This window comes from Syzygium oleosum, unplaced genomic scaffold, assembly GCF_021117445.2.
Source record: "Syzygium oleosum isolate NSW1041296 unplaced genomic scaffold, Sole_v2.1 Sole_v2.09, whole genome shotgun sequence".
In the NCBI taxonomy this organism is placed as follows: domain Eukaryota; kingdom Viridiplantae; phylum Streptophyta; class Magnoliopsida; order Myrtales; family Myrtaceae; genus Syzygium; species Syzygium oleosum.
This window is the reverse complement of record NW_026607493.1, coordinates 9,798,920-9,822,748: the sequence shown is the minus strand read 5'-3', so window position 1 is coordinate 9,822,748 and position 23,829 is coordinate 9,798,920. Positions and strand designations below refer to the sequence as shown.

The window sequence follows — 23,829 nt, the reverse complement described above, 5'->3', positions numbered from 1 at the left end:
TTGGCTAGTACAGAATGCAGAAAAAATTCTACATACTGTTCAAATATCTTTGTTTTTAGTCACCTACAATATTGTTATCAGCAACAAAAAGAATCATCTAGAAGATTGTACCCCTTTTGGAGGTGTTGGAACATCTGCAATTCATATCAATTTGAGACATGGCTAACATTAGTCAGATTGCAAATGGAAATACATTCTAGAAATTAACTAATCTTCGTTTTTTTTGAAGAATTTCCACCGTAGCTGTTCCTAATCGACCCAGCATTGTATTTAATAGTCAATTCTCGAGTTTGATACTTTAGTTTCTCCAGCTAAATATTTTATAAAGATCTTAACAACGTGATCACTTCCTCAAGGATACAAAGCATTTCAGCATCATGTCTGTTGCCTTCATCACTATGAACTGCTATGGACTGCTTATGATGGTATCACAACACTTTAAGCATGAACTATCTAATATTATCTTCCAAGATCAAATTCAGATGGAGGTCTACAGGATCTTTTGGCATAACATCAGATAGAGCCAGAAGGTAGGAGAGAAAATAGATTCAAAGAGGTACATAAGTCCATATGTTATAAAAAGTATGTCTTGACCTCATATCAGAATAAAACATGATATACTTTTATATAATCTTCAAAGGTAGATATCATTTAGAAATCCTGATTGAGGTAGAAACTGAAATACAATATAAGATTTCTTGAAACTTCACAACCACGCTAATTCATAAGAGAGCAGGGAGGTTGAATCCAAAAATTTGTCAATTTGGACAAAGGAGTATCCTAATTAAGTTCTACCTATCACGTACTTCTTTTTGCAAGAAACAATTAACATCTGATTAATGAAAAACATGCTAAACTTCTCATCAAGACCTGATTTTTCAGTATCCGAGCTATATCAGGAAGGAACGCCTCAAAAGTCGAGAAGTAACTGGGGAAGAATCCTCTCCAAGTGAGTTGGCTCAATCTTCGTCATGCCCTCTGCCTCAGCGATAGCAGCAGCTCGTTGCACGGCCTCTGCATCAATGAGGAGTACATGAGGGTTCTTACTATACCATTGACAATACAGAAAACAACTTTTGGCCAAGACGAACCTGTGATAAAGAGCCGCAGGAGTTCACAGCTCAGCTTCAGTGCATTAGAATTAGCTGCATCAAAATATACCGCTGTGTCTTAGGGAAAAACTACTCGAAATTTATGTTCCTTTTCCGTAAATAAACTCTACACGATCATATTCCTTAAAACCGGAATGCCCAACGACTATGAGTACCGGAAGTCGGTCGGTTCTTCTTGGACGTCGCATTCGCAGGTCCTGCCTGCAGCAATCATATACACAGTCAGAGACCATAAACGAACACAGACAACACAGCTCATGCTACCAAATTCCAAGGAATAACAGCAACACCGCTTCATTCTTCTGAAAGGGTAGTTTTCGTCTGGTCCCATTTGAATTCTTGCGGCAAAATATCCGACTCGAAGAAACGAGTAGGCCAATTTCATCATTCCACAATGACAGCATTTCATATTCATGTCATGCGCCTCCAAATTATAGGCGGTACCAAAAACGGATTCCGGAGAAATTGTTTCAAAACTCGCCAAGCCCCATCAGCTTCGACTAATCAAATGGCACTCGGGTCATTGCCGCATTCACGTTGGCCACGGACACCTCTCAAATTCAACCATCGCAAGCAAACCATGCCCACGGAAAAAAAAGAACGAAAAAGAAAATGGAAACGAAAACTCGCGATCGCCTTCGTTCAAGATAAGCTTGAGAAGAAACGATGAATGGATGCGGCGACGGGACGGTACCTCGTTGTCAATCGCATCGGCGGCATCGTTTCTCTCGCGCTCTGCAACGGGGCATTCCAAGTCAAAAAAAAGAAAAAAAAAGGCCGATGCGACCCCGGAAAAGACATTGATCTCGCGAGATTGAATTTAACGAAACACGAAAGGGGGAGAGATGGTCGAACCAAGGGCCATCCTGCTCCACACGCTCTTGAAGATGGAATGGATCAGATCCTGAACGGGAAAAAGAGAGAGAGAGAAAAAAACCCCAAATTACAGAATTGCGAGAATCGAAGGCACAACGGAGACGAAGAAGAATCAACAGGGGGTCGCGAATGATGATCAAGAAAGAGGGAGGGGGGGGGGGGGAAATTTACAGGATCGAAGGTCGGGTCTTCCTCCATTGGAAGCGAAGCAGACTTGATCGACGCGATGCCCAAGAACCAGGAGCAGAACCACAGGGATTTGCGAATTTCCCGCTTTCGCAGAGCCGGGCAAAACGAGGAAGGACATGTTTTATATATATATCGCAGATTTTAAGTAATAAAATAAAAATAAAGTACAGTAAAGTTTTGTTCGATAAGCCCCTATAGCTCAGTGGTAGAGCGTCAGTCTTGTAAACTGAAGGTCTGTAGTTCGATCCTGCATGGGGGCATTTTGCTAATTTTTTTTTTTTGGGCTCTCTCATCACGGAAAGATGACGTCGCTACGTCCCACGAATGACGTAACATCGACCGTCGCCTGTTTCGGCAGCTCCTTGTCCAGATTGCGAGCCCTGCGCTTCTCTTTGCAGCTCTGTACTTCTTCTTCTTCAAGCCCACTTCGCTTCCGTGAGCTGATCAACACTCCACGCCTGAAAAGGTTTCAACCTTTGTTTTGTTTTTGGAATGACTCTGGGGGCCGACGCATGTCCGCTCTGATTCAAAAGCTCGCCAGAACCGCCGCGCCCTCTTCTCTCAAACTGTTCAGACAATCCGGATTGAACCCGCGGTTCCACCCCGCGCCCGCTCTCGTCCCTCGCCGGACCGTCCCCGGCTCGCCGGGGCCGGAGCGCTCGCGCGATTCGTCGCGCGTTCCGGGTCAGGGCGCCCACGAGAATGCGAAAAGCTCGCGGATTCCGCAGCTTTACCCGGCTTTCCCGTTCGGGTCCTGCGCGAACCCCGATCCCGTCTCTTCGGCTGCCCTCGATGGAGCGGAGCACGCGGGGGGCGACGACCCTTGGCGCGTGTGGGCGGATTAGCGTGAAGAAGAAGAGGAAGAGGAAGATGAACAAGCGCAAGTATAAGAAGCTCAGGAAGCGCCTCCGGCGAAAGGCCAAGTCGTAGTTTAAAAATTTGAATTCGGCGAGAATTCGATGCGGCTGGGTTTGGAGCGTTTTGAATTGTTTCTGTTATTGTCCATAATTGTGACTGTTGTGGGTTCTCTGGATGAAGTTCTTGGTCCGCTTTTGCGTTAAGATGTTCTGTCAGAGCGCATCTGAATCTAAAGATCGAATTGTTATTACCTATGCAATACCAAGTTACCAACATGGAATCTTGAGCTGCTAATAAGAAAACAAAGGAAAGCAAACTTGAGGGTGGGATGCCAAGTCTGCTGGTCTTTCTTTGGTTTACCAGACCTGCCTCTGTTCAAATCACAACTAGTGCTGTGTACGCACATCATTCCATCTCCATCCTAGAGATGGTAGAAGGGGCTTATATGATAAGGAATGCTCGGATAATCTCATCGTTGGGTAAGCGCTAAGGTCGGTAAGCAGGGAGGGTGATCCTTTAAGGTTAGCAAATTAATTGTGCGAAGCCGGGAAAACAAAGAGCGGCGTGATTTCTAGGTTGACAAATTATCTCAATTATCTTAGACTTTAGAGGCGTATCGAATTGCTAGTGCTGTTCTGCATTTGCTTTGCGAGGAAAGTGCATGCAAATATCATGGCAAGGAAGTGGAAGCTTTCTTTGCCTCTCTTTTCTTGTTTCAGAGTTATACGAGTTAAGGAGTCGGCTAAGAAGACAAAGGAAATTGCATTAACATAGAAATGGTATTAGACATATCTTAAGCTTCATAGGACTATCTTTCTGAAGGTGCGCTGCCTTTCTAATTTGGTCATATATCTTTACTGTGATGTATCTGGGAGCACACCATCTACACAGAGGCTTAGTGCTTAATCTGAGCTAACATGACTCGCACTTCCTTGCTGTTGGGCCTGCGCTTTGGCTCATCCACTGTACAGAAGTAGGCGACCCTTAAAACCAGCAGCATTTGCTCCTCGAACCCATTGCCAATCAACTTTGGGTCAATTGCTTGTTGAGGATTATCCGAAGTCATCACATTTCTCAACCACTTGACCAGACTTATTTCTTGGGTGTGTTGGAAAAACTCGTCTGATGGTAGTTTTCCAATGACCAGGGCGGCAAGCAGAACACCAAAGCTGTATATATCGCTCCTCTCCGTGAACTTGGAAGTCAGATGGTACTCCGGAGCGATATATCCCAAAGTCCCTACGACATTGGAGCTCGTGACATGAGTATCAGAATCTGGCATAGCTTTTGCAAGCCCAAAGTCGGATATTCGGGCCTCCATGTCGTCATCTAGAAGGACGTTGGCAGGCTTGAGGTCTCGGTGGATGATCCTCGGAGTGTGGTTCATATGGAGATATTCGAGCCCAGCCGCCACTCCCAGCGCAATTCGGTGCCTCGTGAGCCAATCCAACTCTGTCTGACCTTGTGAAACCTTCTCTAGTAAATCCTGTAAGCTCCCATTCTTCATGAACTCATACACTAGCAGGTGGCAGTCTGGACGAGTCAGGTGGGCCAGCAAGGGAAGTAAATTGCGATGCCGAATCTGGCCAACAGTTTGTATCTCGGACCGAATTTGGCGCATTTTCCTATCTAAGTCCCTGGTGTCTTCTTCTGTTAGCTCTGTTGCGTCCCTGGGAGGTTGAATTATCTTCTTTATAGCAATCATCTTTCCATTACTTCCAGGTAACTCGGCCTTGTATACTTCCCCGCAGCCACCTTTGCCAATGAGTTCCAGCGACGACAGTCCCTCTTCGCTTTCCAAGAAAGCCAAATCCTCGGCTTTCTTGATCAACGGGCTAAAGATTGCCGGGCCGGATTCTCTGCGTCCCCCTCGGATTGCTGCCAAGGTCAGCCTAAAGAGCAGCGAGAAAACAAACCCCGATACGATTCCAGCAACTGCTCCAGCTAGGAACCCTAGTAGCCACCCACCTAGCTTCCTTCGGCCGTTGTGACCTTTGTGTAGCTTTGCTGATGGAGAAGGAGCTGGAGCAGCGTATGAAGCTTGCGATGATGCTCGTGCAGCTGCCGAACTGTTGGATCCCGTGCGGGGACTCTCTACAAAAATGTAACGTCTCGGTAGATTGTCACCGGAAGGTTCAACTCTGTTCAGCGATGGCACTTGACCTTCCAGAAGCAAGTTCCCGGAAACATCAAAGAAGCGGAGATTCCGGAATGAGCGTATGGAAGCCGGAATTTTCCCAGTGAAGAGATTATCCGAGAGAGAGAGTTTTTCCAGGTTGGGGAAATACTTAAGGAAACTCAAATCCCCGGTGAATTTATTTGATCCAACGTCGAGCACTCGGAGGCGAACGAGAGATGACAATTCAGATGGAATTTTTCCTGAAAACCTGTTGTTTCTGAGGTTCAGAATTTCCAATTTGGTACAGTCAACAATCTGGGAAGGTAGTTGGTCAACAAGCTTGTTGTTGGACAGGGAGAGCTCTTTGAGTTCGGAAAGCCGTCCGATTGCCGGGGAGAGCGAACCCTTGAGCTGTTGCGACTTGAAGACGAGTCTTGTGATTCTCAGGACATACGTATTGTTGCTTGTGAGCCTTCTTTCGCAGATTACACCAGGTAGGTTGCATGGTGTGGTGGGGGCTAGATGGAGCTGTATGTCGAAGCCCATGTCCTTTCGGATGGTTTTGAGGGCGTCGAGATCCGAACGGTCAAGAACCAATCTTGCATGGGCTAGGACGAGGAGAGAGAGCATGGACAGGAGGAAAAGGCGGGTTTTGCCGCCGGTAGCGGGCGCCATATGGTGGTGGATTCTGGCGAGGGGCTTGTTTTAGGTTGAGTGCTCGGATGGACTTGAACAGAGGCTATATTTGACTATGAGGAATCCCAGATTTTGTTTTGCTATTTCCTCTTGGGAACTTCCTTGGTGGATGATTAGTGTGTGGTTTGGCTTTTTAAGCAGAACCCGTGTGGAAAATATTGCACGTAATGGGGCCATGTGCATTATTGACTGGGGCCATGTGCATTATTGACTTACTTTTCAACCCGGCTGGTGAGGATGAGTTTATAGAATTTCGTTTGAATTTCTGTTTTGGACTTTTCCGACTGAAGAAAGGGAAAGAAAACCACAGGAGGTTCTTAGAACAAGCACAGTGATTGGAGTTGCATCAACTTTTTCAACTGCAAATTGCTATAAGGAAATGTTCTTGAATCTTCTCTTCAATCCACCGGATGAAGGTGTCATTGGAGGGAGGGAAAGAAACAAATGCAGAGTAGATGTTGCTTATGACCGATTCTGTTGCATTTGTGTATATAGTTTGGTCAAATGCTACGATAAGTATGAATACGATAATATCAGTCGTTGCATGATCCTTTTGTCTCTTTTTTTCCCCCCTCCACGGGTTTAGAAAGTATTGTTTGATTGACCCAGTGCGGTATCTCAACTGCCATGCCACGGAGATTGACAGAGCACCGTCCCCATGATCCTCAAGAGGTAACACCAAAAACAGAGTACTCTGTCCTTTGTATCCGTCGCTCGGCGTATTCGTTTGGCACACACGAGATCTGTGAAGTCGCGCGATATGTTTTCGCTCGCATCCTCGAGAGAGAGAGAGATGCGCGCGTTTCGGACGCCATGGCCGAGTATACACGAAGTCTGCAAAACTTAAGCATGTGGTCCGGGATTTGGCAATCGAACCATGCGGAACATGTGTTAAGATCACAGAGCTCTGCAGGAGTCAAAAGTCTTTTTTGGCTTGACCCGGCTTTGTGCGCCGGGCACGTTCTCACTCTGAGAAACTACCCGGCAACATCCACGATTTCGCACCGAAGACGACATCATCGACGTAGAAGAAGGGGCGATAATGGAGACCAAGAACACGCGCACCCCACAAACGTCTCTGCAAATGGCCATCTCTGTCTCTCTCTGTCTCTGTCTGTCTCAAGTCTCTCTGTTTTCTTCTCTCTCTGTTTTCTTGGGGTCCATTTGAACGTGTGAGAAGGGGCAGTCGTACCATACGCTTCGTGGACGGAAAAAGGTTGGCCTTTTGGGTCCAGTTGAACGTGAGAGAAGGGCCGAACATTGGCCGTTGGATCGAATGACCGGGAGCAGCGTCGACTCCGAGGTCAACATCAGCGAAGACTTGGGGTCAACGGGGCTTGATGTTGACAGCCCGGTCAAGTCAACAAAAACACAAGGCAAGTCTTCCGCCCATCTTGGGCCGTTGGATTGCGATCGAGACTGACCCGTGAGTCATCGGCTCTTCTTGATCTTTGGTTTTAATTTTTTTTTTATCGTCTTCATTTCTGGGATATTTTTTTTTTTGTGGTTACATATGAGCAATAACGACTTCGAGTAGCCTATCGGACAAGTTGGCCAAGAAATAAATTCTATCCGAATTTGAAGGCTTCTGTCTTTTTCACTTCCATCTCCCGACCAATTAGCAAGACTAGTAGTGCCCAGATGTTAACAATTGGAGTTCCAAATGGACGACAGTGACTCAAACGTGTGATTATAGAGGAGGGCTTATCGTGGGAAGGTTATATTCAAATGTTACGGTTGTTGTAATATTAAGTAAGGATCAGCGCTGTCCTCGAAAATGGCGAGAGGCTCCTGAGATTGTGGAATGCGGAGAAAAGGCATAAAACCAACTCGGGCTGATGAGTTCGTCAAAACATAGGCCAACATAACAACCGAGAGGAACGCATACTGCAAGTTTTAATGATTGCAAAGATGAAATTTTAATTGCATTCGGGTTATTTGTTGAATAAAAGCAAGGGGCCGAATCAACCGATTATTCTCCATCCAAATTCTATTTTCTTATACACAGTTTTAGTTCTTTGCGGGCAGCTAGTGTTTCTTGTCTGAAAATTTTCAACTTTTTTCGTTCCGGTATTAGCTCATTTTTTGTTCCTTTTCTAGATGAGTGAGTTATAGATTGTGCAGAAAGGAGAGAAGAAATGAGCATCAAAAGGCCCGTGGATCACACGGCACAATAGTGGGATATGGGCCTTGAAATCCTTGAGCGTGGGGGTGCAGCAAGGTCCGAATCCGAGCCCAAGCCCAACTCCTAAATTGAGAAACCTATAAAAAATTCGTGGGAGGAATGAGCAATTGAAACAGCAAAACTACACATTTCTCTATGTACTTTCCTTTACATACAATCTTCGGCCTCGGATTTTTACCCGGAAATTTCACGATCCCATCTCTTTTTAGCGCAAAACTATAACCGTGCTCCATCACGAAACGGACAAAATCGAAATTTATGAAAATCAAGCAAATTGCCATCGTTCCCTCGACTCCTTAGAATCACAAAACTCCCACGTGCCGAACATAAATTCGAGAAGGTGGGGATTCATACCCAGGGAGGATTAGGGGTGGGGACGTATAGTTTCAGATGTGGGTTTCGACTCCCACACCCTGCAAGAAATAGGATAAAAGTCTGAGAGTAAGCTGAGAGTTAAAGTAGGACAGATAAAAAAAAAAATTCGAGATGATTATTGCAAATTAGTTCATGAACCCCTAATCGCTTAAAATTTATACCATATTGCTCAAATAGATCAAATCTTTATAATACATATATTACATATTTGTTTTATTGTCTAGCAATTCAAAATTGCTGCTCGATTGCGTGAAAGGTAGGAACGGAGACGGATGACACGAATAGCGATGTCCTGGGCCTGGCGTGTATATGCCGCTACCTCTGTGCGCACGTCTTCGATAACTCTTTGGGCCCTGCTCTCGCCATTCGCCATCGCTCTCTCTCGCTCTCGCTCTCGCTCGCTCTCTCTCTCTCGTGTGGCTCCATTCCTCATCGTTCCAAACGGGTAACCGCGGTTCCTCGCGCATGGAGGTAATGCTCTTTACCTGACCGATCTAATTCGCCATCGTATCCGACTGCAAATTTGGATCGCTCGACCCGTTGCGCTCGATGTTGCTGACTCCCGCTAGTTCGCGCATTAGTAATTTCATAGTGGAAGAAGAAAGATTGGGTCGAGGTGAATTTGGTCGAGTTCTTCACATGCAGTGGGGTCTGGATGAGTTCAGCTTCGCTTTTGGAATAAAGGGTCGGTTCCTGATGACTTCATCCGGGTCGGGCAGCATCAGCAGCTTAGTGGGGTTGTGTTAGTTTCAACTAGATGGTGAGGGATACAGTTGAAGAATTTCTTCTTTGTCGGTCATCAGAGGGAAAGAGAGAATTTTGAGCCTTTACTGAGAATGAGGATGCATCGAGTATCTGATATTGGAGCAGATGATGATCTTTCTGGCATATAAATAGAGGAAAACCATCGGGTGGCTTTGAATTTGGATACATCCAGATTATTTTCTGGTAGAATTTCGGGGACGAAACCTGGAAATTGGTATTTGATGTGCTGAATTTTGTTGGGCGGATTTCGCAATGTAGACTTGATTAGTTACCTTAAAAATCATGCCAGTGCTGAGGTCATGCCCATTTATGTTGTGAGGTTGTAACTTGTAATTGATGGCATAGGTTGTAGCTTTGCACATGAATATGGTGATACAGTATAAGTTGTACTGTCCCTTTCACTAAAGCTTTCTTTGGCTTCTTTAGTCATCATACTTCACTGTAGGACTATGTAGGACAAGGATCTCTGATGTAGAGAACTTTCAGTCTGCACCCTTATATTTTTGAAGTTCTCTTTAAAGGATTCTAGCATGTTGGAGCTTGTCCAGGATCACTGATGGTCTGTATTGTAGATACACTTTGGTTTATTACTTCCTCGCTCTTTGATCGTTTGAATCAACATCGGCTCGTGCTATCAATTTCTTTTACTTGTATTGGACCATTATAAGGGAAGAACTAAATTTGTTTTGCAGCGGTTTTCGACTGGAAATGGCATAGATAGGAACAAAGCAATGGTGGAGCAGTTGCAGCGCTATGGCATATTTAATTCAAAGAGAGTTGCTGAAACAATGGAGAAAGTTGATAGGGCTTTATTCGTTCCTGACGGGACTCCAGCTTACGTTGACAGCCCCATGGCAATTGGTTACAATGTCACCATTTCTGCACCTCATATGCATGCGATGTGCCTTCAGTTGTTGGAGAAGAATTTGCAGCCCGGCATGCATGCTCTAGATGTTGGCTCAGGTTTTCATGTTAATCCTTTTTCTATGGATCATGTCTACATGGATATGCACATACATCCTCCACAATTTTGCAGTATCCTCTTTCATCTGGGGTCCTCTTCCTGTAAATACTTAAATCTATCTTTAGATCGGAATCCAGATAGAGAGGGGAAAATAATCATGTTTTTTTCTGCTCACCTTAATGATTCAGCTGACAATTTCCCCCTGTTTGTGACTTGCTGGAATAATAAGTACTCCTTGAGAGCACAAATGGCAACTATCTGTTTGATACACCCTTTTTAATCTCATCCTCCCTGAGTAGTCCAAACGATTTAAACTTGATCTTTTCCCCTGTCCCCATCTTAAATTCTTCCTCTAGGGGTCTTATTAATCTGCTGCTGCACTCCGGGGTGAGGTTCAGAATGAATGCTTTTTTTTTGCTGAGCAAACTCATTGAATTGAAATTGGCAACTGTCCGATCGATCTTTAATTACTTTTCTGTTCTGTTTGCAGAACTATCCAAATTGATATTGTCATGATTTTTTCCAAATCAGTCTGAAAGAATCCTGCTCCAGTCTTTTTATATCTCTTGTTAAATGGGAGTTTATGAACTCTAGTTCTCATCTTGTGTACAGGAACTGGCTATTTGACAGCATGCTTTGCACTGATGGTTGGACCTGAAGGTCGAGCTGTTGGTGTGGAACACATTCCTGAACTGGTTACTTCTTCAATCCAGAACATTGAAAAAAGTGAGGCAGCAGGGTTGTTGAAACAAGGCTCCCTTTCCATCAATGTTGGTGGTATGTATCCACTATCCAGGAATGCAATACCATCTTTCATGTTCGTGATAATGATAATGGGAAGTTAGAAAATAACTCTTATTTTCCTTGGTGATTAAAGTTGTGCATGTCAAAAAAAAAAAAAAGGATAGGATTGTTTTTCTGAAAGGCAGTAAATGGAAATTTGAGGGTGTTTATGCTGATAAAATATTACAATAACAACTATCAGATCCATTTCTTGATAGTTTAAGGTTTTTGAGCGAAAAAAATTAACAATAGCACTAAAACACATATCAAGAGTCTGAATCCTAACACTGCCCGCTATTTTTCTTTTGCCTGTTTTCCTTCTCAGTGTTCATCATTCTGGTTGTTTGATGCGCTACATCCATGTTGTTAGTTTCACATGTGAGGCTCGATCTAGGAAAGTGTTGAGAGATATGCTAAATTTAGGATTGTGAAACTGTTTCTTGGAAAACAATTTATCTATTAGTTCGTTGGATTAGCTTTAAGTGAATATGACTTGAAATCAAGATTAAAGCATAGATTTGTTTGGATTTTGACTCTTACTGAAGAGGAGAATTTTTTGTAAAGGCTCTAAGCTACTTGTTGGAAATGAGTGTGAATGTAACCATCTGCACTGTATGCTGCAAAGTTGAAGGGTTAAACTGACTGCAGACGTACCTTAAAATCCAACAACAACCAGGCTCATAAAAGATCGGAAACTTTAATACTTTCTTTTGCTTTTTTCTTCTGCCTATGGTTACCAAACACTATTTGCTTTTCATGAAAATACTTTGATTCAATTTTACTTAAACGCAAAGTCTTTGAAGCTAAACCGTTGCCAAACTCACTTTAGTCTTCATTAAAATCTATCATGGCATATTCATGTTAAATGGTCCCAATTACTTCAGTAGGTTCCATAATTTTCTAATGAGTAAGCAGTCGATTGGTGGACAAGAACTTGATAAATTGTTATTGAATGTGTTTTGTCTATTAATTGCTCATGATCTGACATTTTTACCTCATAGATGGCAGACAAGGTTGGCCAGAGTTTGCTCCTTACGATGCCATACATGTCGGGGCGGCTGCGAGAGAAATACCACAGCCACTTATTGACCAGTTGAAGCCGGGAGGGAGGATGGTGATTCCTGTCGGAAATGTATTTCAGGATTTAAAAGTGGTGGACAAGAACTTGGACGGAAGCCTGAGCATTCGGAATGAGACTTCTGTACGTTATGTTCCCCTCACGAGTCGAGATGCTCAGCTACAAGGCTCTTGAGATTACAATTGATTTACAGCCCTGGCATCATCAGGCGGTACCAAGAGAGGCTGTTGTGATGAACTTAATGTATAGGTTCTGGGCCTGCCGGCCATGTTTATATTGTACCCTACTAGTTTGTGGGAGGTTGTATGGATGTCTGTTACTCATGGTAATATTGCATCCCATTGTTGTAGATTTCTCATGCATCAAGGATGACTGCTGCCGAGTAATGATATCCTGAGTAAATGCAGTTTGTGCTTGATGGGCCTGGCACAATATTGAAGGCATTTCATCAGTCTGAAAAGTAACGGAAAAATGACACAAACAGTTTCTGAACTTTAATTCAATGTGCAATTTGATTCCTGAACTTTTAATTTGTTCAATATAGTCCTTGAACTTTAACCCAATATTCAATGTGGTCCCTGAACTTTCAATTTATTTAATTTGGTCTCTGAACTTTTTGTATATGATCAATTTAGTTCCTGAACTTTATAAAAATGTTCAATGTAGTCTTTCTATTAATTCAAGTTCAGGGATTATATTATGTATTTTCATAAAGTTCAGGGACTAAATTGAACAAGTACCAAAAGTTCAGGAACCACATTGAATAAATTAAAAATTCAGGGACTACATTGAACATTAGGCTAAAGTTCAAGGACTATATTGAACAAATTAAAAGTTTAAGGATCAAATTGCACATTGAGCCAAAGTTCGAAGACTATTTGTGTCATTATCCCAAAAGTAAATGGTAACAAATGGCAGTGGTTTTGGTGCACAATATTATCTATTCGGACATTCTTTCCTCTCATCGGATGAATCTAAACTGAATTCACCATCTTTTCCTCTGAACGACATGAATTGGTAACGACATGCAGTTCTTTGACTGTGACAACACCCTGTCTGAAATTACCCTCCATGGTTATGCCACCGTTCAAATCAGCTGTTTAACTGTTATTTTATCTTTTATTCCGAAACACAAAAGAGAGGGAGGCTTGACCACTTGCATTGTCCAACTTCAGAAAGCCAGAAAAAGCTCTTAAATTTCCTTAGTTAGGATCAGCTCCCTGTACCCGTAACCCCAGAGAGCAAGAGTTGAGAGTCTACTCATGGCTCATTACGAGGAATTGAACAATTATTGGTGTTGCCTATTGCAATAAAAATTGAACTTTTACTATTCGAAAGAAACAGTCCACAATTCCATCCACGACATCCAACAAATGAAAGGCGGCAGTCCGCAACTAAATGAATCCTCCACCACTTGAAGAATCCCTGAACATCTGTCCACAGTTCATCTTCTAACAAAATACTTCTGGTACCTGTCATCAGTAACTTGTACATCTTTTCTATAATGAACGAACAGTTTCATTGTCTTACAACGGTAAAAGATGAGATTATGCAAGGAAAAGATGAAAAGGCTCGACAAAGGAGAGAAGGCGAGAAAAACAAAGCTTAAATAGTCTCCTCCTTTCGATTTAAAAGGAGCTGCGTCTCGGTCTTTCCTCCGCGACATTTACCCTGATGGCTCTCCCATCCAAGCTCTGTAATACCAGGCGACACAAATGGTCAAAATATATCCTCATGCTTTATTTCTTCAAAAGCAATTTCTGAAGAGAAAAAAGGAAGCTAATCTTCTTGAAACTAGTGTAAAGACTCGTCTCCACCAGCCAAAATCAATAACAAAAAAACTAGCAAGCAAGTTGACAAAACCGCCCGAGATATTCTCTGCAGCCGCTGTGTGAACAATGCATCTGAAATAATTTGTACAGGTTTCTTCAACCATGACATGCACAAAACCACTTGGATGAGCTTAAGATAACCAGAAATGTGTAAAGAACATGAAATGTAGTAGTACCTGTCCATCAAGAGCAGCAATAGCATCATTCATCTCAACCTCAGATGCCATCACCACAAAGCCAAAACCACGAGAACGGCCAGTTTCCCTGTCATAAACGACCCGCGCATTTACCACCTTACCATGTTCACTGAAAACTTGTTCCAGACGAGCATCATCCACATTCCACGGCAGATTCCCAGCATACACTCTATATTCAGCATCAAGGACGCGAGGGAGGCGCTCCGCTCGTGATCCTTTTGGGGAAGCCTTGTTGACAGTTAGAAGTCTACCATTTAAATCCTGTAGGCGAAGGTAATCGACCTTATTAGCATCAGAAATTAATAGACACGCCGTTAGGCAATTTCCATACATTTCGAGGGATGCCAATCTCAACTACGCATAGGATACAGGTAGGGAAATCATTGATATGCATCGACTTTTCACCAATTTGATTAGTGCTTTTCGTCCATATCGAACAGAAATAATGCTCATCAACTTTATTCACAAGATTCTCATGCCCAAGAAGCAGCTATGAGCAACCAGGAACACATGGCACAAAATGAATGAATGTGCAGCTTGAATAGTCATTGACTCAGTACTAAAAAATCCAAGATCATAAGGCGGATGCATTAAAAGGCATCTAGACAGAACACACACAACCCAATAACCTCTCCACATAATTTATAATGTCATAATTCATGACAGGTCTTCAACACACTTGAAAAGAGAATTTAAAATGACAACCAAGAGATTCAAATTGCAAAGTTTTGACAATCGAACAGAGTAACAAGGACAACCAGAAAATTTGGCAGACATTTATCTTCTTCCCTCTTCCACCCACCCTTTTCATCTTGCCCTGAACAATCCCCAACAGCAACCCCACTCCTCCACAATGAAAAGGTGTACCATGAACTGATTAGGACATGTAAGTGGCGAAGCAACTCAACAACCTCTCCACAAAAGTGATTATCAGGAAAATCAACTTTGCATTGAATTTCAATATCGCTTAATTTTGCATGAACACCCGTCATAAATCATTATTACCATACTTTCTTCATCAAAACATTCCCATAGCGGGCCAAGACACGCCAAATTCACAGTCATGCCCACGTAAGACGTGTGTGCACGCGTAGTTAAATGGATCTCCGAGATTTTCGGAAGGATTTTCAGTTTGTCCTTGCAAAAGTACAATCTTTTTATATCTCGGCATTTACATGAGAAAAATGATATGTAGCTGAACAAACCAAACTCATCAGAACAGTCAAAAAGGAAATCTAGAGAAAAACTTACAAAGTGATGAAGCATTTCCACAGCCTTTTCTGCTTCTTCCACCGTACTCATTGTAACGAACCCGAACCCACGACTCTGATCGGTCTGCCTGTTATAAATAACCTGCCACACAATTCAAAAGAACAATATAAACAGCCGCACCAAAACTCAAGATGAAAACTTGAAGCTAAACTCAACGAATTTTACGAAAAAATCACCGAAAAGGCTCACCTCAGCAATCTCAACAGTTCCAGCTTGCTCAAACAACATAGCCAATTTCTCACTGTCGATATCATAAGACAAATTACCAACAAATATCTTCGCCTCCTCGGGCGGCTCCACGAAAGATCCCTTCATTTCGGCCCCCTCGAAAAACCCATCTTCGCCACCATCTCCCTCGGCCGCCTCGTCGACTCCGACGCCCGCGTCCTCCCCCTCGGCTCCCCAGCCCGATCCCAGGGCTTCGAGCTCGCCCTTCCCCTGTCCTTCCTGCTGGGCGGCCCAGTCCGCGGTGCGCGCGACGAACGCGGCGACGGAGCGGTGGCGGGGCTCGAAGGAGGCCGAGGAGAGCGCGGAGCGAGACCGGGACAGGCGGAGGCTGAGGCGCCTGGAAGAGGCTGGGAGGTACAGGAGAGGGCTTTTCGCGGCGGAGTTGGAGCGAGAAGGGCTGGAGAAGAGGGACGAATTGGTCGTCAGCAAGGATTTCAACGCTGTCGTCGCCATTGTCGCACAGACACACACACACACACAGAGACACCAACAACAACAACAGAGAGAAAGAGAAGATACAGAGAGAGAGAGAGAGAGAGAGAGGGTTTGGAGGTTGAAGATAAGGGTTTAAATCGAAGAGGAGAAATGATACAGAAGAGACTTATATATATATGTCAGCCGGTTCGGTTCACAGACGGTAAGCCCGGTCCTGTCCGGTCCGGTCCGGTCCGGTCCGGCTGAGTGATGTACTTTTCTCTTTTTGAAAATTGACACTCTATTTATTCTTGGAATTTCATGGAATGACCTTATTGAAATTCTCATTTTAGGGTTTAACTTGCAGGGAAGAAATTATGGATATTGTCGCCCAAGCGATACTTCGTTTCACAAACAGTTGGGCCGGATCGATTTGGCCGGCTTGGCTGATTAATGTATATTTCCTTTTTTCAGAATGTATGCTCTACAACATAGCACAACACGAGCGTATTAATATTGGTTTCGAATGATATCGACGGAAGAAGATAAACTTGGAGATCGAAATTTGTCTCCTTCCATGAAAAAGAAGGTCATAATTTTTGTTATTGATATTTATCCATGAAGTTTTATGGAATCATTGAGATTTTAGGGTTTAATTTGAAGAGAAGAAATAATAATTAAAAAAAATACTGTAGAAATGTCATCCTGTTGTTCCTTCACTTCACAGATAGTTGGTCCGGACCGATCCGGCCGGCTCGATTCATACATTTTTCTTTCTTAAAATTGACACTCCAAACTCAATATAGGCATATTAATATCGATCTTCATAGATATCGGGAGAGAAAGATAAATTCGGAGATCGAAATTTATTTCCTTTCATGAAAAATATTTGTCGCAATATACCAATATTAATTCATGAAGTTTCATGAATGCCCTTATTGAAATCCTATTAGTAGCCTTAACTTTCATCATTATGTATGTCCAAAAATCATTAGCCATAGCCTGCGTCGAGTGAGGATGTTTCGTGTGGGATTTTGACAGTTTGTTTCAAGAAAAATAAATGTTGAGGAAAATATTTTCTAAAAATTATCACTATCGTTTATAAAAATGAATAAATGAAAAATATTATCATCGTCCATGAAAATATTTAGACATGAATTTTTATTGATAATGAAAATATTTTTCATGAAATAATTATTTCAAGCGATACAAACAATCATTTATAGGAAAATATTTTCCAAATTATTCATTTTTCACCAAATAAACGGAGTCTAATTCATCTAATCATCGCCCTTTTTTCTTGTACATCATCAATATAATGTTCTTGTGCACACTCATGCAAAGCCCGATACCTTATGTACATATTCCTTGCACAAACATATGATTTAGATGCCTCGTATTTTTCGAAAAGTGGGACCTTCTAATTACTTAAGCAAGGATGAGTCTTCTAGCCAAAAAAAAAAAAAAAAAGCAAGGATGAGTCGATACGCCAAAGTCCTAGAAAACAACCTCAACATCCCAGAACCTGCATTCTCCTGGAAGCTTAAGGGTCAGCAACTTGTCTTCCACACTGTATGTGAACTCCTCTTCCTCTGCATCTACCTTGCACCACTTTGGCCTGCTGCTCGAGTAAGCTCCGAACCGTCCGCAGCCTCGCACCTTAACGTTCAATACGCACCACGAGGGGTCAACCATGAGGGGTCCGTCCTGTGGGTGAGCTCTTCCACGGCCCCTCCCGAGTTGTACATGTCGAGTAATCCGATCGGAGCAAAGTGAACATCCCGATCAAATACCTGTCCAAGTGTCCGTGCTTAGATTTTCGACAAATCAGGGTTGTGATGCAGGAGCAGATGCAGAAGAAGGAAATAAAACAGCAGGGTCTTTGGTGCTTTACCCTAATGGGCGATATGGTGCATATTTCGCAACTTAAGGTCCGCAACCATACTTCGACAGTCTCTCTCCTCGACAATGCCTGGAGCGAACCTGTGACCCAAAAGGTTCATTGATCATTCAAGTAAGAGTGAGATTTCGGATGCGGTACAGACACGAGGACTTAGGCACTGGCCTGTATGGAAGGCATAAACTGCAGAGTCTCCTTCCCAATTATCGCCAGCTACGTCTTCGAGAAGCTCGACGTCAAGAGGACGGACATGTACCAAGATAGGCGGTCGAATAGGCGCCGTGATAGGCTTCTCCTGACCTCCCTCTTTCAAAGGCCAAGCTCCCGCTCCTTGGCAATTAAACACACCCACGACCCCGTTTAACTTGTTCAAGTTCCATATCTTCAGCAAACTAGAGATTGCAAACCCGAAGACTTGTGAGAAGACTATGGCCAGTTCTACAGTCTTATCCTTACGTTCTACTTATTTGAGAAGCTGAAAATTTTTTACCTTTCCCCGTCCATGACGGGGTCTTTGAACAAGCAGTCTCGAGTGGGCCGGCCAGCACATCGAGCTCTCAGAACAGACCCATGGGTAACACCAGCTTTCTGAGGATCTTGAAGTCGTGATTCCGCAGCTTGTCACTATATCATGTGATCATTAGCAGAAGAACAGGATATTAACAAAACAAGGGGATTCACTGATATCTTCTGTGTCAGAGTCAGCACCTTACATAGGCTGCGTTTGGGATTGGCTTTAGGAATCCACTTTGGACACCTAAAGCCCTTAGGCTAAAATTTGGTGTTTGGCAAATTTTTTTTGAAACCCCATTGAGCCAAAGTTGGCCTTGTGAAGGCTGAAAGCCCAAGGCAGGTCCTAGGCTGCCTTGGGTTTTCAGCTTTCTCGGTAAACAATAGTACCCGGGTAAGTAAAAAAAATTTCTTCCGAAACTACCCTCATCTATTTTTTGATTTTCCGATTTTGCCCTCGTCTGGCACTGTTCATCTTCCCGAGGAACCAAACCGGAGGCCGGCGACCGCCGCTTGAGGGGTCTGGCCACTGCCGCCTGGGGGTCGGCCGACCTCCGGCGACCGCCGCCTGGTGGTTGCCCAACCCCGGCGACCGCCGCCTGGGGTCGCCTGACCTCAGGCGGCACCTAGGTCGCGTGACCGAGCTGGGTCGTCGCGTGACAGAGCTGGGTCGTGCGACCTAACCGCCGCCTGAGGTCGGGCGACCCCAGGCGGCGGTCGCCGGAGGTCGGCCGACCCCCAGGCGGCGTTGGCCGGACCCGCGCGACCCAGGTGACGCCTAGGTCACGCGACCTCAGGCCGCCTCGCCTGAGGTCGCGCGACCCAGGCAAGCGTCGGCTGGGTCGCGCGACCCAGGCAAGCGTCGGCCTGGGTCGCGCGACCCAGGCGAGGCGGCTTGAGGGTTGCGCGACCCTCAGGCGGCGGTGCAGCCTCGCCTGAGGTCGCCCTGGCGGTGCCGCCTCGCCTAAGGTCGGGCGACCTCAGGCGAGGCTGGCCGGCGGCCAAATCTGGCCGCCGGAGGTTGGCCGGCGGCCATTTTGGCCCGCCGGTAGTGGCTGTGCTTTTTGCTGAATTTTTTTTTATAAATAATTAGCAAAAGTCCTTTACAAAATTAATTTTTACCAAACGGTATTTAGACCAAAGTTGCTTTTAAACGTGATTTTAAAATACACATTACCAAACACTACTTGCATTTCGGAAAACCCTTTTAGCTCAAAATCCTTTGCATTTTCCCAAAAACTTTCCCCCAAAGTGTTCCCAAACGCAGCGTGGAACCCGGCTGTGTTATGTTTGCTCTGCCTTTGACATGTGAAATCAGAAATGAAAATCTGCAATCCTCATCATGAAGCAGGTGAAGCTAAGTGCTAGAGCAATAGCCGAATGTTGAAAATATCAAGTGGCTCCATTAGGAAGACGAAAATGCAAGAGAAGAAAGCCTACGTAAAACATGTCCCAATCTGGAACCACAATCTCTCCAAGAAGAAGACTATTAGAAGCCACCGAGGCGACATGTAGGGTCTGAAATGTTGGTTTTCGAGGCATGAAATCCTCCGACGCCCCTGCAACCGAACTCTTCTTTGAACTGAACAGCTAATAATTAATTAGAACTTGTATCAAAACTCCCTACTTACAAGAACTTTGAACTACTGACGAGATCACTGACAAGAAAGAAAGGAGAACCATCCGGCAGACCTGTATATGGACTCCGTGTTATGACTCATGCAGCAAATGATATCGTTTTCTTTAAAGTTCCTTGCAATAGATTGCTCGAGCGCTTCTTGATACTGCCTGGTCAACGCAACTCGTCCACCGTATCCTTGTCCTAAGGTTTCCAATGTATTTTGAACATCTACCTTCACACCATCAGCACCGCATTTCGCCAAATAGCTATGGAGATCATCATAGAAATCATGTATCCTCCGAGGGTCTATTAGCCCGACCCCATATTTATCGAGGCAGTCCATAGCCATATCTCTAAGATTGCTGACATTTCCATCTGACTGGACCTGGTATACCAATTTCGGATTGTACTCCTTCAATTTTCTCGGACGATGGGAGTACACCTCCCCAATAACCAGCCAAAGCATGCCACAGATATACGAATCTGCATGAACGAGCAAATGCTGATAATCTCAAACAACACAATTTAAATCATCCTCATTAGCAACAGTGAAATATGCCGAATGTGGACCCTTACCTTACTCCATACTTGTCCTTGACAAAATGAATCAAGCCATGCAAATCCCTAAACGCATTTTCTGAAACGGAATTCCTGAACTTACCGCTTTCTTCAATGTCAACTAACCGGACAACAAAACTGAAAGACCTCAACAGAAGACGATTGTGATGATTCACCAATTAATGCCGTTGTCATATCCTTCCGTAAAATGGTAAACCACTATAAAAAGAAGCTAATATATACTGTCTCTTGGAGAAATAGATCCCTATCTTCGTGAAACTCATCAAATGGATATTGCCACTCGTCATCAATGATAAAAAATTTTGGTGAGCAGCCTCCATCATTGAGACTGCATGGATATAAAACATAGATGATCCTTCAGCCTACTCTTATGGAGCTTAGTCTCAAGATATTTAAATTACAGCCAAATTACCTTTGAAGGCCCTCTTTGATACCTTCCGGATTGACTTGTCGATAAAAAGCATCCCACGTGCACCAACCGAACCAATCCAGATGCACCGGCAACTACTCAAATGAAGGCCAAAATTCGAATAAATAGAAGAAAAACCATCAAAGATAACATTGATTCTATACTATGGGTCATCGAAAATCTCTTAAACCTTCTTGTTCTCAATGCGGCTAAAGGCGCCTTTCTGCTCCTCCAGGATCCTATCCAAATGCATTCGAATAGTCATCAATGTTGAGAGGCCAAACTTATATTATTCAAAAGGAGAAAATGAACCATGTCGGATCGAGCGTACTTGATTGATTCTTTAAGGAGCTCAAAAGGATTGTGACCAGAATTTATGAAAACTGCCTCCAAGGACTGTGTAGTTTGGACATTTGTATCTCCTGAAACGTCAAAAACATATCGTGGACTCGAGCATAAATAGAAACACTAAGTGTTGCAACTCACTAGATTTCAGATAGTTTGCTGATCACTTTCAACGCAGAACGGGAGCTCATTTGCTGAATTCCCTAGCAAACTCGCGCGAAATGCTCCATCCAGAACTGTTAAAATAACAGCATACAAGGTACTATCTGAATTTGTATCGCAATTTACTCCATTCTCTATAGCAGACTTCTCTCTTGCTTCTACAAGAAGCATTTGGGTTTCTGGAGGAATCTCGTCAGCAGAGTCTCCGACTCGGGGCATCATCCACCAGATTTTGGCTCTAAACAAGGACAGGAATCTGCATCCCCTATTATTTCCCAGAATAGGTAAATCATCATTAGAATCTAGAAACAGGACCTAAAAACCTCTTCTCTGAGAAGATAAATAAATTCCTATAGGGCTGGTTAAGATTTCACTTAACTAGTTCCAGGCCTAGTACCCCAAGCAATTAATTGTACAAGAACGTGTCAAAGGAGCTGATAATTACTGCTTTAGGAGAGTTTTTCTCTATCTATCGGTAACATTGCATAGAAAACAATCAAGAGAGGAAAAAGTAAAGAGAGGAAACTAACTCAAGAACTCCGAGGGTGAAAACATGGCAGGAGCTCTGAGTTTCCGAGGTTGCGCCGATGAAAGCGGAGCTGAAAACTAGGGGCTTAACGGTGACGTTTCCGGGGACTCCAGTCAACACCACCTGGCCTCTCATGATGAGGGAGCCATCTCTGATGATGGGGTGGCTGAGATAGTCATGCCTGCACGTCAGAACTGGAAGAGTGTCCCTTTGATGTTTGACAGAGGAAGCTGATCGAGAAAGCAAGTGGGTGGATGGTGGGTTTCTCTGCTTTTGAAGAGGAAGACCAGAGAAGTTCCTAAACAGCTGAAGCCAAGCACCGCTTGCCGTTTCTTGATTCTAGCAAGTTCGGTCGGTCACTCCATTCAGTTTTCCTTTTTCTTATTCTTAGTTTCTATGTGCTCTTTTGTTAACGGTCCATGAAAGGACACCCGTTCTTGCCATCCTGGGTCGCACCGAGAAGAACTTTGCCAATGCCAACAGCACATGCACTGTCGGAGACACGTGGCACAGCGACCATAATCAGCGCAAGAAAGGCACGCATCAACATACACTTAAAAGGACGCAAAGACTCACCTTCATATGTGTATCCTCATGTTGTTATTTCGATTGGTGATTGGATCTCCAACTTTAAAACTTTAGGCTCTTATATATATCAGTTTAGTCAGATTTGAAGATTGCTTTGGAGGCTGTATATGAGAGCGCACAACTAAAATCGGGTGAATCTTCACGTAATTCTACTCCGATCCTACTTTAATGGAAAAAAAATATTGCCATTCGAGGACGAAAATGATGACCATGTGCTATTTGAGGTTTAGGCTAGAAAGAAAAATCGACAACCGGGCAACTAAAATTTATGGATGTATAATTTAGTTGCAATTGAATGGGGCCAATCCCAAGTTCATGAACATATAATTCGCAGCAAAGAGATCATTCGTGTGAGCCTGACTCTTCTTCAAACTCTCCCACGTAATCGACAACCGAGCATCTAAAATTTATGGATGTATAATTTAGTTGCAATTGAATGGGGCCAATCCCAAGTTCATGAACATATAATTCGCAGCAAAGAGATCATTCAAGTGAGCCTGACTCTTCTTCAAACTCTCCCACGTCCTTCGCCAGGAGCGCCTCACGCTGGACAAGAGCCGCATCTTCTTCCTCAAGAACCTCGTCAGTCTCGGAATCTGCACCTTGGGTTGACGCCTACACGTAAATCTTCTGAACTTGGGCCACCTCGCCGTCCTTCTGAGTTCCTTCTCCACTTCTTCATCTTCTTCATCGTCGGACCGACCTTCATTCCTCAGCCTTTGATAAGCAACTACCGCCATCGAAGCCATCTCGTGGGAAGGAGGCGCAACTGGGTTCTCTATATATACTCGTATCGAAGAGAAGAGAAGAGAGGAGGAGTTGATGAATAAGTGCGTGGTGGTTGCCTTTTCCTTCAGCCGAAAGGGATAGCTGATTTTTGCTGGTGAGCATTAACCATCTGCACTAGATGCAGATGGCGACTCAGGGCGAATGTAATCGAGGATCGAACTATTGAGAGAGGACCCGCTTCTTGATTGTTCACAGTTTCAACAGTTCATTGTGAACTTAAATGCTTGAAAGTGGTTGGTGATCAATTCGAGATGACGAACTCCAGGAATCGAAGCCGCTGGAATTGGTGTCGTTGGTCCAAGTACTCTCAGCGATTGGCATGACCAAGAGTCAACAAGAGTTTATCTTATTCCAAATCGGTCAACGGCAAGTGATAAATACTTATTATTATTCTTACGTCTCTCTTGATTATTTTGATCCTTGTCATACCTAGTGCATTTGTTGGGCTAGTGAG

General features: G+C 43.9%; 5 protein-coding genes, 1 non-coding gene and 1 pseudogene across 7 annotated transcripts; 3 read left to right on the top strand and 4 right to left on the bottom strand.

Moving 5' to 3' along the window:
- Positions 1–664: 664 nt before the first annotated feature.
- LOC115694246 (protein MHF2 homolog) lies at positions 665–2,308 on the bottom strand. The gene is made up of 6 exons (XM_030621367.2): positions 2,160–2,308; positions 1,968–2,016; positions 1,807–1,847; positions 1,268–1,313; positions 1,092–1,145; positions 665–1,014 (listed from the first exon to the last, which is right to left on the bottom strand). The coding sequence occupies exons 1-6, from the start codon at positions 2,184–2,186 to the stop codon at positions 911–913; spliced, it is 321 nt and encodes a 106-aa protein (XP_030477227.1). The 5' UTR covers positions 2,187–2,308; the 3' UTR covers positions 665–910.
- Positions 2,306–3,233, top strand: LOC115661624 (uncharacterized). The gene is given in 2 exon segments (XM_030583856.2): positions 2,306–3,019; positions 3,021–3,233. Coding segments are annotated over 2 exon segments (627 nt in total). The 5' UTR covers positions 2,306–2,479; the 3' UTR covers positions 3,108–3,233.
- Positions 2,366–2,437, top strand: TRNAT-UGU (transfer RNA threonine (anticodon UGU)). The gene has a single exon. It is a non-coding gene; the product is annotated as a tRNA-Thr (tRNA).
- Positions 3,234–3,782: 549 nt separating the features above from the next.
- On the bottom strand, positions 3,783–6,031 carry LOC115661613 (leucine-rich repeat receptor-like serine/threonine/tyrosine-protein kinase SOBIR1). Its single transcript, XM_030583845.2, has one exon. It carries the CDS (start codon positions 5,827–5,829, stop codon positions 3,931–3,933), a length of 1,899 nt encoding a protein of 632 aa, XP_030439705.1. The 5' UTR covers positions 5,830–6,031; the 3' UTR covers positions 3,783–3,930.
- Positions 6,032–8,675: 2,644 nt separating this feature from the next.
- LOC115661449 (protein-L-isoaspartate O-methyltransferase 1-like) lies at positions 8,676–12,443 on the top strand. 2 transcript variants are annotated; one of them, XM_056314265.1, is made up of 5 exons: positions 8,676–8,881; positions 9,621–9,734; positions 9,868–10,138; positions 10,752–10,916; positions 11,924–12,443. In XM_056314265.1, exons 2-5 carry the CDS (start codon positions 9,732–9,734, stop codon positions 12,172–12,174), a joined length of 690 nt encoding a protein of 229 aa, XP_056170240.1. In that variant the 5' UTR covers positions 8,676–8,881; positions 9,621–9,731; the 3' UTR covers positions 12,175–12,443. The 2 variants fall into 2 exon arrangements, with proteins under 2 accessions (XP_056170240.1, XP_030439586.1); XM_030583726.2 differs by lacking the exon at positions 9,621–9,734 and having other exon boundaries at positions 8,679–8,881.
- A 948-nt stretch (positions 12,444–13,391) lies between these two features.
- LOC115661879 (28 kDa ribonucleoprotein, chloroplastic-like) lies at positions 13,392–16,091 on the bottom strand. The gene is made up of 4 exons (XM_030584078.2): positions 15,491–16,091; positions 15,281–15,382; positions 14,009–14,290; positions 13,392–13,694 (listed from the first exon to the last, which is right to left on the bottom strand). Exons 1-4 carry the CDS (start codon positions 15,980–15,982, stop codon positions 13,629–13,631), a joined length of 942 nt encoding a protein of 313 aa, XP_030439938.2. The 5' UTR covers positions 15,983–16,091; the 3' UTR covers positions 13,392–13,628.
- A 3,654-nt stretch (positions 16,092–19,745) lies between these two features.
- LOC115666220 (probable galactinol--sucrose galactosyltransferase 2) lies at positions 19,746–23,335 on the bottom strand (annotated as a pseudogene).
- Between the last annotated feature and the right edge of the window lie 494 nt (positions 23,336–23,829).